This window comes from Euphorbia lathyris, chromosome 8, assembly GCF_963576675.1.
Source record: "Euphorbia lathyris chromosome 8, ddEupLath1.1, whole genome shotgun sequence".
NCBI lineage: Eukaryota > Viridiplantae > Streptophyta > Magnoliopsida > Malpighiales > Euphorbiaceae > Euphorbia > Euphorbia lathyris.
The window spans coordinates 56,256,568-56,269,983 of NC_088917.1; the positions used below are offsets into that span (position 1 = coordinate 56,256,568).

General features: G+C 34.8%; 1 protein-coding gene across 4 annotated transcripts; it reads right to left on the reverse strand.

Moving 5' to 3' along the window:
* Positions 1-243: 243 nt before the first annotated feature.
* On the reverse strand, positions 244-7,397 carry LOC136204094 (uncharacterized). Of its 4 annotated transcripts, XM_065995287.1 has the most exons (10): positions 7,045-7,397; positions 6,828-6,895; positions 6,053-6,114; positions 5,823-5,972; positions 4,879-5,055; positions 4,447-4,659; positions 2,268-3,961; positions 1,594-1,659; positions 1,419-1,488; positions 244-1,072 (listed from the first exon to the last, which is right to left on the reverse strand). In XM_065995287.1, the coding sequence occupies exons 1-10, from the start codon at positions 7,257-7,259 to the stop codon at positions 413-415; spliced, it is 3,375 nt and encodes a 1,124-aa protein (XP_065851359.1). In that variant the 5' UTR covers positions 7,260-7,397; the 3' UTR covers positions 244-412. The 4 variants fall into 4 exon arrangements, with proteins under 4 accessions (XP_065851359.1, XP_065851360.1, XP_065851362.1 ...); XM_065995288.1 differs by lacking the exon at positions 7,045-7,397 and having other exon boundaries at positions 5,823-5,956; XM_065995290.1 differs by lacking the exons at positions 6,053-6,114; positions 6,828-6,895; positions 7,045-7,397 and adding exons at positions 5,416-5,491; positions 5,587-5,640 and having other exon boundaries at positions 5,823-5,936.
* Between the last annotated feature and the right edge of the window lie 6,019 nt (positions 7,398-13,416).

Consider the following 13,416-nt stretch of genomic DNA (forward strand, 5'->3'; position numbering starts at 1 on the left):
GCTGCTAGCTTGATAGGGGCAATCTGGAAAAGAAATTAGAATAGGAAGGATAGAAAAGGAAGCCAAATTTAAGGGTACAATTGGAAATTTTTTTCACTTGATTCACTTTTATATATATATATAATTGCTCCTACATTACCTTTTTGTTTGTTTTTGCTCTTTCAATCAATTTCACCCAATTTCTGTCACCTTCATCCACTTTCAGTCAATTGCATCCAATTTTAGTCATTTTCACAAGATATATAGTCACAAATGGGTTTGAAATTGAGATACAAAAACAGAATTTGTCCAATGTCCTTCCTTGATTACAGTAGAATTTGCTCCCGATGCTACAAATTTACAACTACAGAGAAACAATAACATTATTAACTACTTACCTAGGCTACTTTCCAATTCAATTCACATAAATACATTATGCAACTTTTCTCAACATCTCCAGGATAGAGTCTGGAATCTGAGTCTCCTGACTGTCTTGAGAATCATCGTTTCCTTGTGAAAAATCAACACTAGTATATGTTCGGACCCCCGGACCATGACCACTGCAATACATTGTCCGTCCTTGCTGCTCGCGTCTCACTTCCTTCTGGTGCTCTGTTAATTCTAACCTTTTCCTTTTTGAACTACAACACAAATCATTCTTAGCATCCTGAACTAATTCAACTCTTTTTGAGCTTCTGTTATGAGTGGCACTGGCAGTAACCCTGTACTTTTTAGCAGTCAAATCTGTGATAGAATTACATTTTACAAGAAACGGTAGGCTTTTCTTCTGGAGGTTGATTTTTTTATTTCTCGACAGCTTGTCCAAGATATCAAGTAAACTCTCCGGGTAATCCAACTTAATTTGCTGGCCGTATGTTGAATTCCAAAAGGCGGTGGTCAGTTCTGAAATGGCGAAATCTGGATGATTAAGAGTTTTTTGTAGGAGGGGTGCCTGAAGTTTGAGGAAAACTGAATCAAACACTATTGGGGGTTGACTTCTCCTAAGACAGTTGAAGATTTCAGCCAGCAGGGATTGGACTTGATCATTACATCCATCATGTGACAGCCACATAAGTAGTGGACCAGTTATGATCTGCAAAAACAATTAAAAAATGTTTTTTTTTTTTACATTTCTTAATGTTACTAATTTGAAATCAACATTGAAGAATCTTTTCACTTCTTATCTTGAAGGATAACACTTTCTACTATTGTGGTATGCTCATAACCCGTCTTCGTTACTCTCCCTTTCAGAAATTAATTTGTTTATTTGTTTAGGGGGTAATAGCATTTTCAAATAAAGAATAGAACTAGATACATGATTAATTTTGAACCTATTTGTGCTGTCAGATAAGATTACAGGATTTAAGCAAAGAGCTAAATATTTTTTCGAAGCACATAATTTCAATTACCTAGCATAACTTTGAAAGAGAGATTCATACCTCAATAACTGAAAGAATAGTTTCCTTGGAATGAAGGCAACCAACCAGACGTATCAAAACAGAAAATACCCTACAATTCTCAGAGGTCAAATACATAGGAGATCAGCACAACACAAAACAAAAAAGTAAAGCATACTCGTGAAAATGAAGATTATAACAGTTTATGTAGCCTAACCTCGAAATTACAGGAAGGTTTGTGTGAGGATCTGCTTGCATTCTTGCGCATGATAACTTCAAGAATCTGCAAAGTGGCAATAGAAATAAGTGACTGGAGAAGAGAACCTTCAAGAAAATAAAACCATTCCTATACTCGGTCATTTGCAATATCAAATCAGTTAAGTATAGTGTGAACTTTTTGGTAGACATATCACACAAACAGAAATAGAACACACAATATGGAAACTGATGTTTATTTAGGGTCACTTCCATATTACTAAGCAACTGGAGAAACCAAAATACTGAAATAACAAGATAAATAGAGTTAGAACCAAGATGAACTAGACTCTCCTCTCTTCTTCACAATGAAGAGCCCTAATTAAATAATAGTTCCCCAGGCCCATGACCATCTCTATCACTTCTCAAATCATGTTTTCAACTAATTTATTTGGCCAAAAAACTTTCCGAAGACACAATGTAGTCAATCACAAGATTACTCCTCATACTGGCAATTTTTAGTCAATGTACCCAAGAATCTTAATCTGGTTGTCAGCCTACCTATACCTGTAGTCAGATGAATCCTTGCAACCTCACAAAAATTCAATCATTCACAGACAGTTTTAAGAAGTGCAGTTCATTCGAAAATTTACTACCTCACTGACTGGGCATTTAAAAAACAATTGTTGAACGTACCTAGAAGCAAATCCCAAGATGCTTCTCATGTCGCTGAACACTTGCAATTCAGCAAGATTATTTTTATTTCCATCCGAACTAGCTGCCAAAACGTCTTCCAATATACATGACGCAACATTGCCAGATAAAGAAAGTACGTCAAGATCCATACTACTTATATCTAGTTCAGTGCCACAATCTGTGATGCCTAGATTTTCATCAATGCACCAATTTAACATTGAGCACAAATCTAGTGAAATACTTCTTTTTGCAGGACACTTTGAGGCACGAAGCGCACTATAGACCGACTTCCATAATTCAGTTACATGGTCAAGCTCAAGGTTACTATCTGCTGAAACATGAGACTCTTCCAAGGATCCACTAACATTCTCAGGGGCCAAGAAATTTTGTGGGGAAGAAAATGCAACAAATGGATGGGACAACAGATGGCATATGCCAAGATAAGAATCACTGTCTGTCTCCATTCTTAGCAGCGAACGATCATTTACACCACCAAAGCAGTCTAGGAGAGCTTCAGCTATAACTATCCAAACGTGCAAGTTCCTTTTGTCCACACACTTGTACAATAAACCAACTGCAACTCTAAGAATTTCCAGAGTATCGCATGAATGTAGGATCAGTTTGAAAAATCGGTGCGAACTACCCTGTGGAATTAACTTTGTTCGAAGCATAATGGGAGTTGACTGGATCAATATACAGATGCCAAGTACAACTAGATAAACCATTGGTGAAACCATGTCCATATGGCCAATAAAGCTGATGCCCAGAAATTTTTCATATTTAATCTCATTAACTGACTGCAGATTCTCAACAAAAGTAAGGTCTAGAGCCACCTTGTAAAGAGGAGATTCCAAAATAGAAGGTTCCAGTTCATCAATCACAGCCTGTAGAAACTGGAAGGAATCATGCTGCAAATTATTATCACCATCACCACATTTTCTGCTTCCAAACATCTCTCGTAAAAACCTCAGTATTGTGTTCAAACAGAACATAATATCAGCATATTTTATGGATGAACTCTTCAGCTCCATATTTACACCCTTCAAAATAGATTTAAATATCCTTAACGCAGCATCACAAGCTGAACTTCTATTTTCAAGGGTGATTTCTGCACTTGTAGTATGGGTAAGGATAATATTTATCATCTTTATAAAGAATTCCAACTGGCTAATTCCCCAAGGCGACCATTTAATAGAATGTTGATTCACCAAGCATTTTCCAGATATTGAAGACCCTTGTACGGAATCTCTACCAGTTTGGCTTACCTGACTGCTTTGTTCGCAGTCTATTTTTCTAGATTTTTCTATTACATAATTATCAAGAAGATCTAGGCATAGACTCCATAACCAAATAGTCTTGAGACCAGGCCCCATCCTGAAAACTGCTTCAAAGACAGGATCCAACACCAGTTCAAGCACTAATGGGTGATTGATGGAGATATCAAGCTTATGTAGAAGATAACACCACGTCTTCAAGCAGGTTAAGTGGACAGATATATCACATTTGCTTGAGATGACGCCAATTAGAGGTGTCATTAAGAGTTTTATGCTTTTTGAAAATGCCTTTACTTGGACTCGATGGCCATTCTCAATAGATGTTTGCAATTTTCTGGAACCATTTTCAACTACTTCATTAATCTCGCAGTTCATCGCTGAAGGATGAATAAGCGCATCAATAAGTCCTTCCCATGCAACCTGCTAAATCAAGATGTTACTGAAAAAACAAAATGGTGCACCTATAAGGGAAAAAAAATACTATGAATATAAACAACCAATTAAAGTGTTTGTCATTATAAACACAATGCTGATATGGCTGGTTTCTTTACAATATAAAGGAAAAAATTTAAAATATCCCAGGCTGATGGAGGAACTTTAAATGAAAATTCAATTCCCAGGCCTCTTTGTAAACTTGGATATGGTAATTTCTACAAGGTTTCATGTTAGAATCAAAACCACCCAATGGCTGGTAGCCAAGTCACCTGTGAACACTGCAATTACTATTTGTGCCACATCAATAAAATCTTTTGAAAACCAATAAAATGGATTAGATTAAATAGGGAAGTATATGTAGACATTTTCTATCTCAGAATCATCAGTCACCAGTTATGAATGGATTCTAAGATGCATTAGCTATTGCAACTAAGAGCAGATCATAGCCACATAAATTATGCAGGTATTACCTGCGAAGCAACCTGAACTTGTGGATTACAATCAGAAAATGTCTTCTCAGGAATTTTGAGCATATCATTAATTAAACGCCTATTCTCCAAAGCATGACATCCTAGCAACCGAATAAACCATCCCCATGCTTGCAATGTTTGAATCTTCAAACCCTGGTTGAGAAGATCTTTCATCCCAGTGAGCAATTTACATTTCATATCTTTGATAAGTCCCTGCCAAAAGAAAGACAAAGATGTAATCAACAATCCTACACTACAGAAGTCTACACAATATTCCTCTAAAGCTTATGACAAAGGTTTTTAGCTCCACAAGTCCAGAAAGCTAAAGTCTACATGAAAGTGAAACAGACAAAAACAAATAAAAAGTCAAGTGTACACCAATGCACTCTACTCATAACAAAGATAGGGGACAAAACCATTAGATTTACTCACCTTAGGAAGAGCTGCAGGAGGAGGGATTATGACAGATCTAATCTTCAACAGACACCTTTCTGACATATCCCTTTCTTTCTTATCCATGCTGAGCATTCTTCTATATATTGGCGGAGCCCATATGTGTGAAGATTCTCTCATCCTTTCTCTCAATTGCGCTGCTAACTTTATGACAACCTTTCAAAAAGGTATCAACATATTTGATAAGAAGCAGAATGGTTGTCATAGGTCATCTTATTACAGCTCAAACCTCAATTAGTTTTTCCAATATCAAACACATAGATGTGATGTAATTTCATACTAAAGAAAATATCTTTTTCAGGTGATGAGTAAACAAAAATTATCAATTTACAGAAACAAGAGGGATATCAATTTTCATAATTCAAATAATAATACAAAAGGCGTAAACTGTTATAACTGATTATGAATTAGAACTGCTTGCATGATATTTAAAGAAAGTTACAAAAAAAGGGAACTGGTTTATGATTATGCTAAATTCACAACCAATAAGCAACCCAAGAAGTTGTTTACATTTACCGTGCTAATTGTAACTTTAAGGATTCATATTATAACAGAGTGTAGCATCAACCTGTAGAATTACATACTGCTCTATCTGTCAAATTCAGCAGCATAAACTAATCACAAAATTGCTTGGAGCATAACAAAACAAGCTTATACATGAAATAACATGCAACATTATCAACTTACTTTTCCCTGAAAAACCTGCAGTTATGGTTGAGTAACCAGTATGTGTTCCAAAACCTTCCAAAATGTATAAGTTATTTACATATTTAGAAGTTTCAGTATGAAATTAGATCCATCAACATGTTAAGGGATTCTATTAAAGAAAAAACTATCACAACTTGCTATTGAAATTGACATGTCCCAATGAATCAACACAAGGAACCCCTTGTTCAACAGAAATAATTAGCACTATTTTATACCTGTACAGCCTCAAATGTTGCAGATATGGAACCAAACGGGTTGTCAAGCGCATGTACAACTGCCGGCAGGACAGAATGGAAGTGATTATCTACAAGTGACGCATTGAATTGTTGCATAGATATGCACCACACACCTAAATTACAAATTGACTGCAGTTACCAGGTGAACATGTTAAATTCAAAATTAAGTAGAATATACATTGAGATTTATTACAATTCATGTATTCTACCTTTATCTTTGTGGCTACAATGACCTTAGCCAGTGAATTCAAGATCATGCTGGCATCACCATCTAAAACACCAATAACAGAAAAATTAAACAATAAAGCACTTTATCTTTGCAATCAACATCTTATAATTGGAAAAAAAGCAATAAGGACCAATAACAATAAAAATTCAATTCCAGATGGCTGCATTCTGTAAACACTTGAAAGTTTAGAACCAAAGATTCACCAGTCAAATGATTGTATATATTTCTGCTGTTTTTAGTTAGAATAAGTTTTTGCCTAAACCATCCGTTTGTTGAGACTCCATAGTCAGTGTTAAAGGACGTTCTATTACAGAAATTTCGAACCTTTTGTTCCCTCCATTTCTTATGAGAATTATACTTTGTGCATATGGGACTAAATCAAGGGATTGAAAAACTAGACTGGCCAGTAAGCCCCTATTCCACCTAGATAAGAACCAAGATCTCAAATCAAATTTTGCGCAGGATTGTGAAATTGAATCGTATCTTTCCTCAAAATTAAGAGAAGTAGCAACTTATGAAGAAAATTCAGACTAAGCTAGATAACTTAGCAGGCCTTCTTTTTTTTATCAAGTTGCACAGAAGGTTTTCAATAAGTCACTCTAACTTTTGTTACAAAATTTTACATTCCTCAGCATTGACATGATGCTGTTAAATTCAATAGAAACAAGTTCCCTTCAATTGGAGATCAATAAGAAAAACCAAAACGAGGCAAAAATTGAAGTATAAAGGAATTACTGAACTACAGACTTCACTACCTGAAATTGTGGCAACAATAGAAGGATGGTAAATCATGAATCCCAGACACTTCAAAGCCTGTGCAGCACTGAAAATATAACAACTCCAAAAGAAATTAATTCCTTTCCGAATATTTAGAAAGTACTGAAGTATGGAAAATAAATAAATCATGAATATCACAATTTACATAAAATCGAAAATCAAAAAATATAACATGCAGTAAGTTTTGAGACCTACATCTCTTCATCATCATTTGAGATTCCAACTGCAATCATAGAGATCAGAGTTTGAGAATTATTAGCTAGGGATTGAATTGAAGAGGGGTGGTTATCCGACTGCTGTTGAAGGTGGAGGAGAGTAGAATAACCGAGTGATTTGCTTGATTTTGAGTTTGAATGGATTAGAGTTCTGATTTCCTCTATCTGATCAGAGAAAGTCGCCATTGTCGTCATAACTTACAGAGAGAATAGAGAACCCTAAATTAAGCACAAAGAGTTCAGTGCAATTTTCGCGCCAAGAACTGTTTAGTTTATTGAAAAATACTCGTTTTTGCGCGAACGGAGCTGAAAGCCTGAAAGGAGCCGAGCCAAGCCTGCTCCAACTACTTGTTGAGTTGTGCCAAAAAAAAAATATATATATATTTTTATTTCTAGCTAAATAATTTATGAATTAAGGAATTAAGGTGCAACAATATTTCTAACGCTTTCGGTCAGGATGAATTTTACCTCTTATATTGGTAGCTAACAGCAATTTTATTCCGATAATTTGAAATAATTTTATCTTTATTATAAAACACAGATATTTTTGTTCCTTATTTTACACCAATTGCATATCAATTCGTTATAAAAAAAAGATTTCATGTTTTTTATAATTTAATAATAGAATTGGAGATTTGGCACAAAGAAAACTATTTCGGTGCAGGTGTTGTTACCCGCGATTTTAAAGGTACATATTTAATCGGCTTATGCAAGCACAATGAAGGAAAAATCCCAGCAAAACTTGAAGAGGCGTTAGCATTGAGGGAGAGTCTAATTTGGGCTCAATCACTCGACTATCACAACATAATCTTTGAGACAGATGCAAAGGTAGTAGTTGAAGCAATTTTCTCGTCTGCAAGAGATTTGACTGAATTCGGAAACGTGATTGCAGATATTAGGTCCATCCTGTATCCTCATTCAGGTTTCTTAGTAGTCTATGTTTCAAGATTAGCGAACGAAACAACACATGCCTTAGCAAGGAATGCTCGGACCTATACTAATTTTTTTATTCATTATTTTTTCTCTATATTTATTAGAGACATCCTAATTAGGGATGCTTCTGCTTGATTTTAATGAAGTTCTATTGCCTTTCAAAAAAAAAGTGATATCATCTATTAGTAATTAAGAAATTAAATATAATTTATTTTAACTTCATTTTTTTTACAAGGAATATTTTAACTTCATTTAATTATGACTTACTAATGTTTTCAGAAAATTTATATTGATATTATTTATTCTTTGCATTTGTTATTACAAGGCATAATATATCACCATCTCCTTGAATTTGTCTAAAATAGTATATTGGCTTCCTGAAATTTGCAAATATCTCACCAGCTCTCTAAACTTGCTTATTTCGTATCACCAGGTCTTTAAACTTGTCCATAAAAGTAGATTAGCTCCCTGAACTTTGCAAGTGTCTCACCAACTCCCCAAACTTGCTTATTCTGTAACAACTAAATACAAAAACCATAACACTAACTCTCGATCCTCATCCATTCAATCTCTCAAACATGCAACGGTAACTCTTATAACAAGTTGGAAGGTAGGAGAAGCGAAAAAATTACCTCTCGAATAGATGAAGAAGTATTTTTAGAATTTAGGTTTAATAAGTTTTTGTATTTAGTTGTTATAGAATAGGCAAGTTTAGGGAGTTGGTGAGACACTTGCAAAGTTCAGGGAGCTAATATACTTTTATGGACAAGTTTAGGGAACTGGTGATACGAAATAAGCAAGTTTAGGAAGCTGGCGAGACACTTGCAAAGTTCAGGGAGCCAGTCTACTTATTTGGACAAGTTCAGGGAGCTGGTAATGTATTAAGCCTTATTATAATCGTGTCTATCTACTCTTGTGGTCTTCTTTGGTCTTTCATTCTTAATGTAACGATCCGATCCGGAGTGGATGGCACCGGGGTAGAAGGCCTGAGTAAAGAGCGACCCTAAGGGATGGCGATGGGGAAATAATGAACCAAATCCGGCATCGAAAATGGAGAAAGAGTGACTGAGGCTTATTAGTAAAATGAAAATCCAATATATGCAGATGCGTTTTAAAGCGTAAGGCCCAAGGTGTGGATTTTGGCCAAAGAAAACAAAATCTACATGGTATTGGATCAGGGTGTTACAATTGGTATTAGAGCTGACTCTCCACGTATGATATGTGGTTCGGAAATGAACCAAACGGAAGTTGGTGGGCCTGTAACGATCCAATCCAGAGTGGGTGGCGCCGAGATAAAATGCTTGAGCAAGGAGAAGCTCTAAGGGATAGCGATGAATTGAATCCCACGTCGGAAAATGGAGAAAAAATGACTGTGACTTATTAGTAAGATGATAATCCAACACATGCAGATGCGACCGTGAGGCACTGAGGCCCAAAGTGTTGGATTTGGGCCAAAATGGAAATATCTATATGGTATTAGATCATGGTGTTACACTTAGATCTCTTATGTTGTTGACTAGACCCAGCCTGTCTTTCAGCAAAAGAGATGACCATCCCACTTAACAAAGTATCTAGCCCATCGCACGAGAACTAGGAATGTTTTAGGTCGTCGAGTCGTGAGTTCTTTTGATATGTCTTTCCTCTTGTAGTTTGAGGCCATGACATCAATAGATCCATCCATATTAAGTTTCTAAATCTGAATTATCGTCCTCTAAAATCTTTCAACCCATTCCCGAAGATCTTTATGTGGTTCTTGAACCAAATAGTTCAAATGTTGCATTGTTTAGCTCTCTAGTATGGATGTAATAAATGTTGGCCAAATTCATTCGGCATTTTTTGGTTGAAATTTTGGATAGATCCGGGCAAGATTTGTTCGAACTAGTAAACTATAGCCTCCTTTATATGAGAGCATCTATGGATGCATCCTCCTTTCCATTAATGTGTGGTAGGAAAAAGCATATACATGAGAGCATTTGTAATTGTCCTAGTTTCTAAATATTTGTGGAAATTTTTCACATGGACAATGGGATCTGTCAGTCCATTATATTATTTCAACGAGGGATATTTGAATCCATTTGGCATAGGTATGTCAACATATTTGCACAAATTGGTGAGATGGTGTCCGTTATTTTAGGGATCCTAGAAGCAATATTAGCATCCATTATGGTGTTCCGGAGTTCCTTACAAATAAGGTTGTAGATCTCGAGTTTTGCCATCTCCGGGTCTTTGAGCCGACTGTTGCTCTTTAAGTTGTAATCAATCCTTAGATCTTGAACTCAAAGTTCTTCCTTAATTCTCACTTTGATCTATGTAGTGAGATTTAACGGAGTTATGCCAGACAATCCTCTTACACTTAAGAGATATTGATTCGTCGAAGTAATGACAACGTCTTTAAGGTGGTGTCCTAGAATGATGACATCTTCGATGATAAGGGATGGTCTCTCTTCCTCTAGAGTTATCCATTTCTCCTACTAAGAATCTAGGGATAAATCCCTCTTTCGTAGGCAAGTTCAGATGATGTGGTGTCCGATAGAGCAAACAATGGAATCCTTCATGTCAATGCGTTTGTTGGATTCTCTTGCCTCTTTCAATTCCTCTCTAATAGATGCCATCTCTGTTGTGTATTTGGTTTTGATAATATAAATTGATTCTTGGATCGAACCCACATGGTAGATGGGTTACTTAGTGATTTTGTCCATTAACTTCATTTGTTCCGAATCTAGAGAACCCAAATAAGCCTCCATTCGCAAGTCGAACTCTGAGGTGATCTATAGAAGTTTGAGCGAGTTTTCGTTGCGTTTACAAAGGCTCTATTTCGTAGTGGTTGGGTTCATGACCAAAGGATGTTGGATGATGTAGGGATCACAAAGTTGTTCAACTAAGTCATGGCGTTGATCATTCTGATCCACGCTCACCCCACCAATTTGATGTGTGATAATCTGTGATGAGCTTTTGGAAGCCCTTTTAGTGTAAGAGATAATACATAAAAATGATTAAGAAGGGGCGACGATCCCACCCTGATGCCTAAGTCAATTGAAGGAGAATAAATACTGAAAATTATATAGATGAAATGAGCAAGAAGAATGTTACATGTTAGTGTACTGTGTACCTCTTATTTATAGGAGAATTGTATTGTAACGCTAGAGTGTCACGTGGAAGTTGCTGAAAATGATTTGTATCAGTTTAATTGTGGTCTCGTGAATCAAGGCGCAAGATCTAGGTATGAATGTGCATGACCCCGAGCCTTTCTTGGTTGGTTCAGGTGGCATTTGGCGGTTACTATTTGAGGATAAGATTTATCATTGAGCCACGTATAGTGTTATGATATCAATCGAGGACTCAAACTAATATGTAGTGTTTGGTTCATAAAAGATACATGTTGGAATGAGAATGAGAATGATAATTAGTTATTAGATTCAATCGTGTTTGAAGAGACTATTTGAATAGTGGAATAAGAATGTGATTCCTTCAAATAAGGGAATGACTGGTTTTTATTTTTCAGTAATTAGGTGTTAATTGCTTTTGATTGTCCTTGTAATAAAAAAAAACAATGTGTTATAATAGTTTCTATTTTCTTTATCAACTTTTTTATTCGTTTACTTATATGTAGACATGTTTATAGGTCGGGCCGGATCTACCACGCTTTCACGTAAAAATGCTCAATCCAAGCCCGTTTCTGTCCACTATTAATTTAGACGGGCTCTAGTTTAAAAATCCAATCCAAAGCCCAACACATATAAACTCATCTAAAAATATATACACAATTTTTAATTATAAAAAAAAATCATACTTAAAATTAAATATTTAATATATACATTAGTAATTAATATTAATAGGCGAACCAGGTTGGACCGGCCCGTGATATTTTTATCAATCTCAAGCCTGCCCAAAAAATAGACGAGCTTTAGCAGGTCTGAGTCGGATTAGGCCTATAATCAATTTTCATTATCCAAAACCCGGTGCAAGAGAAACAGGCTTGGAAGGGCTGGGCGGATAGCCGAGCCCATAGACCAGTCTACTTATATGTAATTTTTTTTGGGTTTTTATTCTTCATCTTGTTTATTTTCTAACTTTAAAAGTAATATTTTGATGTGCATAATGAATTTCAAATCATTCTAATAACATTCAATTCAAATACGGTTACCCTCAACATTTAAAATGGTGCAATTCTACCCTTAACATTGATAGTCAAGAGCAATTTTATCTAACATTGGTAATTAGGATCAATTTTACCCCTATTATAAAACACAAATATTTTTGTTCCTTATTCTGCACCAATTGCATATCAATTCGTTCTAAAAAATGGTTTCATGTTTTTTATAATTTAATAATAGAATTGGAGATTAATATTTATAAATTCGGTGAATTTTTTAAATTTTTTTATCCAATTCGTGCAAAAGACAATATATATATATATATATATTTTTTCACATCCCAACATATGTTTGTAATTTGTACCCATAAAATGACGCACATATGAAGTGTAGATCAAAAAGATTCATGACCGAGAAGATAGTTTGATGAATTATTTCTCAAATTGACCCAATTTATCAACCTTAGGGGTAAAATTGCTCTTGGCTTCCAACGTTAAGAGTAAAATTGCATCATTTTAAACATTAGGGGTAAAATTACTCCTGATCTAAAAAGTTAAGAGTATTTTTGCACCTTAACCCATTCAAATAATGCACAATAACTTTGCATGATATTTTTATCAAAATTTATTTTGGTTAAAAATTATTATTATGACTTAATAAATTTTTATTTTATTTTGTTTTCTATCCCATTGAAGCAAATAAAATAAATAAATTTTTATTCAAATTCTGATTCAGTTACATTTTTCGAAGTTTAAAACAAAATGCACGTTTGATTTATATTATGTTTATCGTTTGTTGTTAGAAATGCTGCTTTTCTAAATAGTAGAGATTTTCAGCTTTTAAAAAAAAACTACTTTTAAGATATAAAAAGTAAATATGAGAATCTAAAACTCACCAAATAGGAAAAAATAAAATAGTAGGTATGAAACACCCTAAATGCACAGTAGATGTGACGATAATTATGATGGGTAAATTACACACATGGTCACTGAACTTTACCAATTTTAACATTATTGTTACTTAATTTTAATTTTTAACAGTATGACTACTGAACTTATATTTTTTAACACTGGTGGTCACTTAACGCGTCAAATTGACAGTTGACGGTCATTTTGAGGAGTTAGTTAAAGTTGAATGGTAATCGATGTTAAAAAGTGTAAAATTTAATAGTTATACCGTTAAAAATTGAAGTTCAATTATCATAATATTAAAATGGTTAAGATTCAGTGACCATAGGTGTAATTTACCCTAATTAGGCTGCTCATTCATTCTCAATAAACAGAAACAATATCAGCCGTTGGACGGTTTGATTGTTGACGTGGGTT

Bases quoted from the DNA above. Each gene is read 5' to 3' on its own strand.
- LOC136204094 (XM_065995287.1), bottom strand. From the start codon at position 7,259: ATGACGACAATGGCGACTTTCTCTGATCAGATAGAGGAAATCAGAACT. The intron at 6,115-6,827 runs GTAGTGAAGTCT...TTGGTGTTTTAG, and splicing joins TATTGTTGCCACAATTTCAG to ATGGTGATGCCAGCATGATC. The intron at 5,056-5,822 runs GTATAAAATAGT...CCTTTTTGAAAG, and splicing joins CAACATTTGAGGCTGTACAG to GTTGTCATAAAGTTAGCAGC.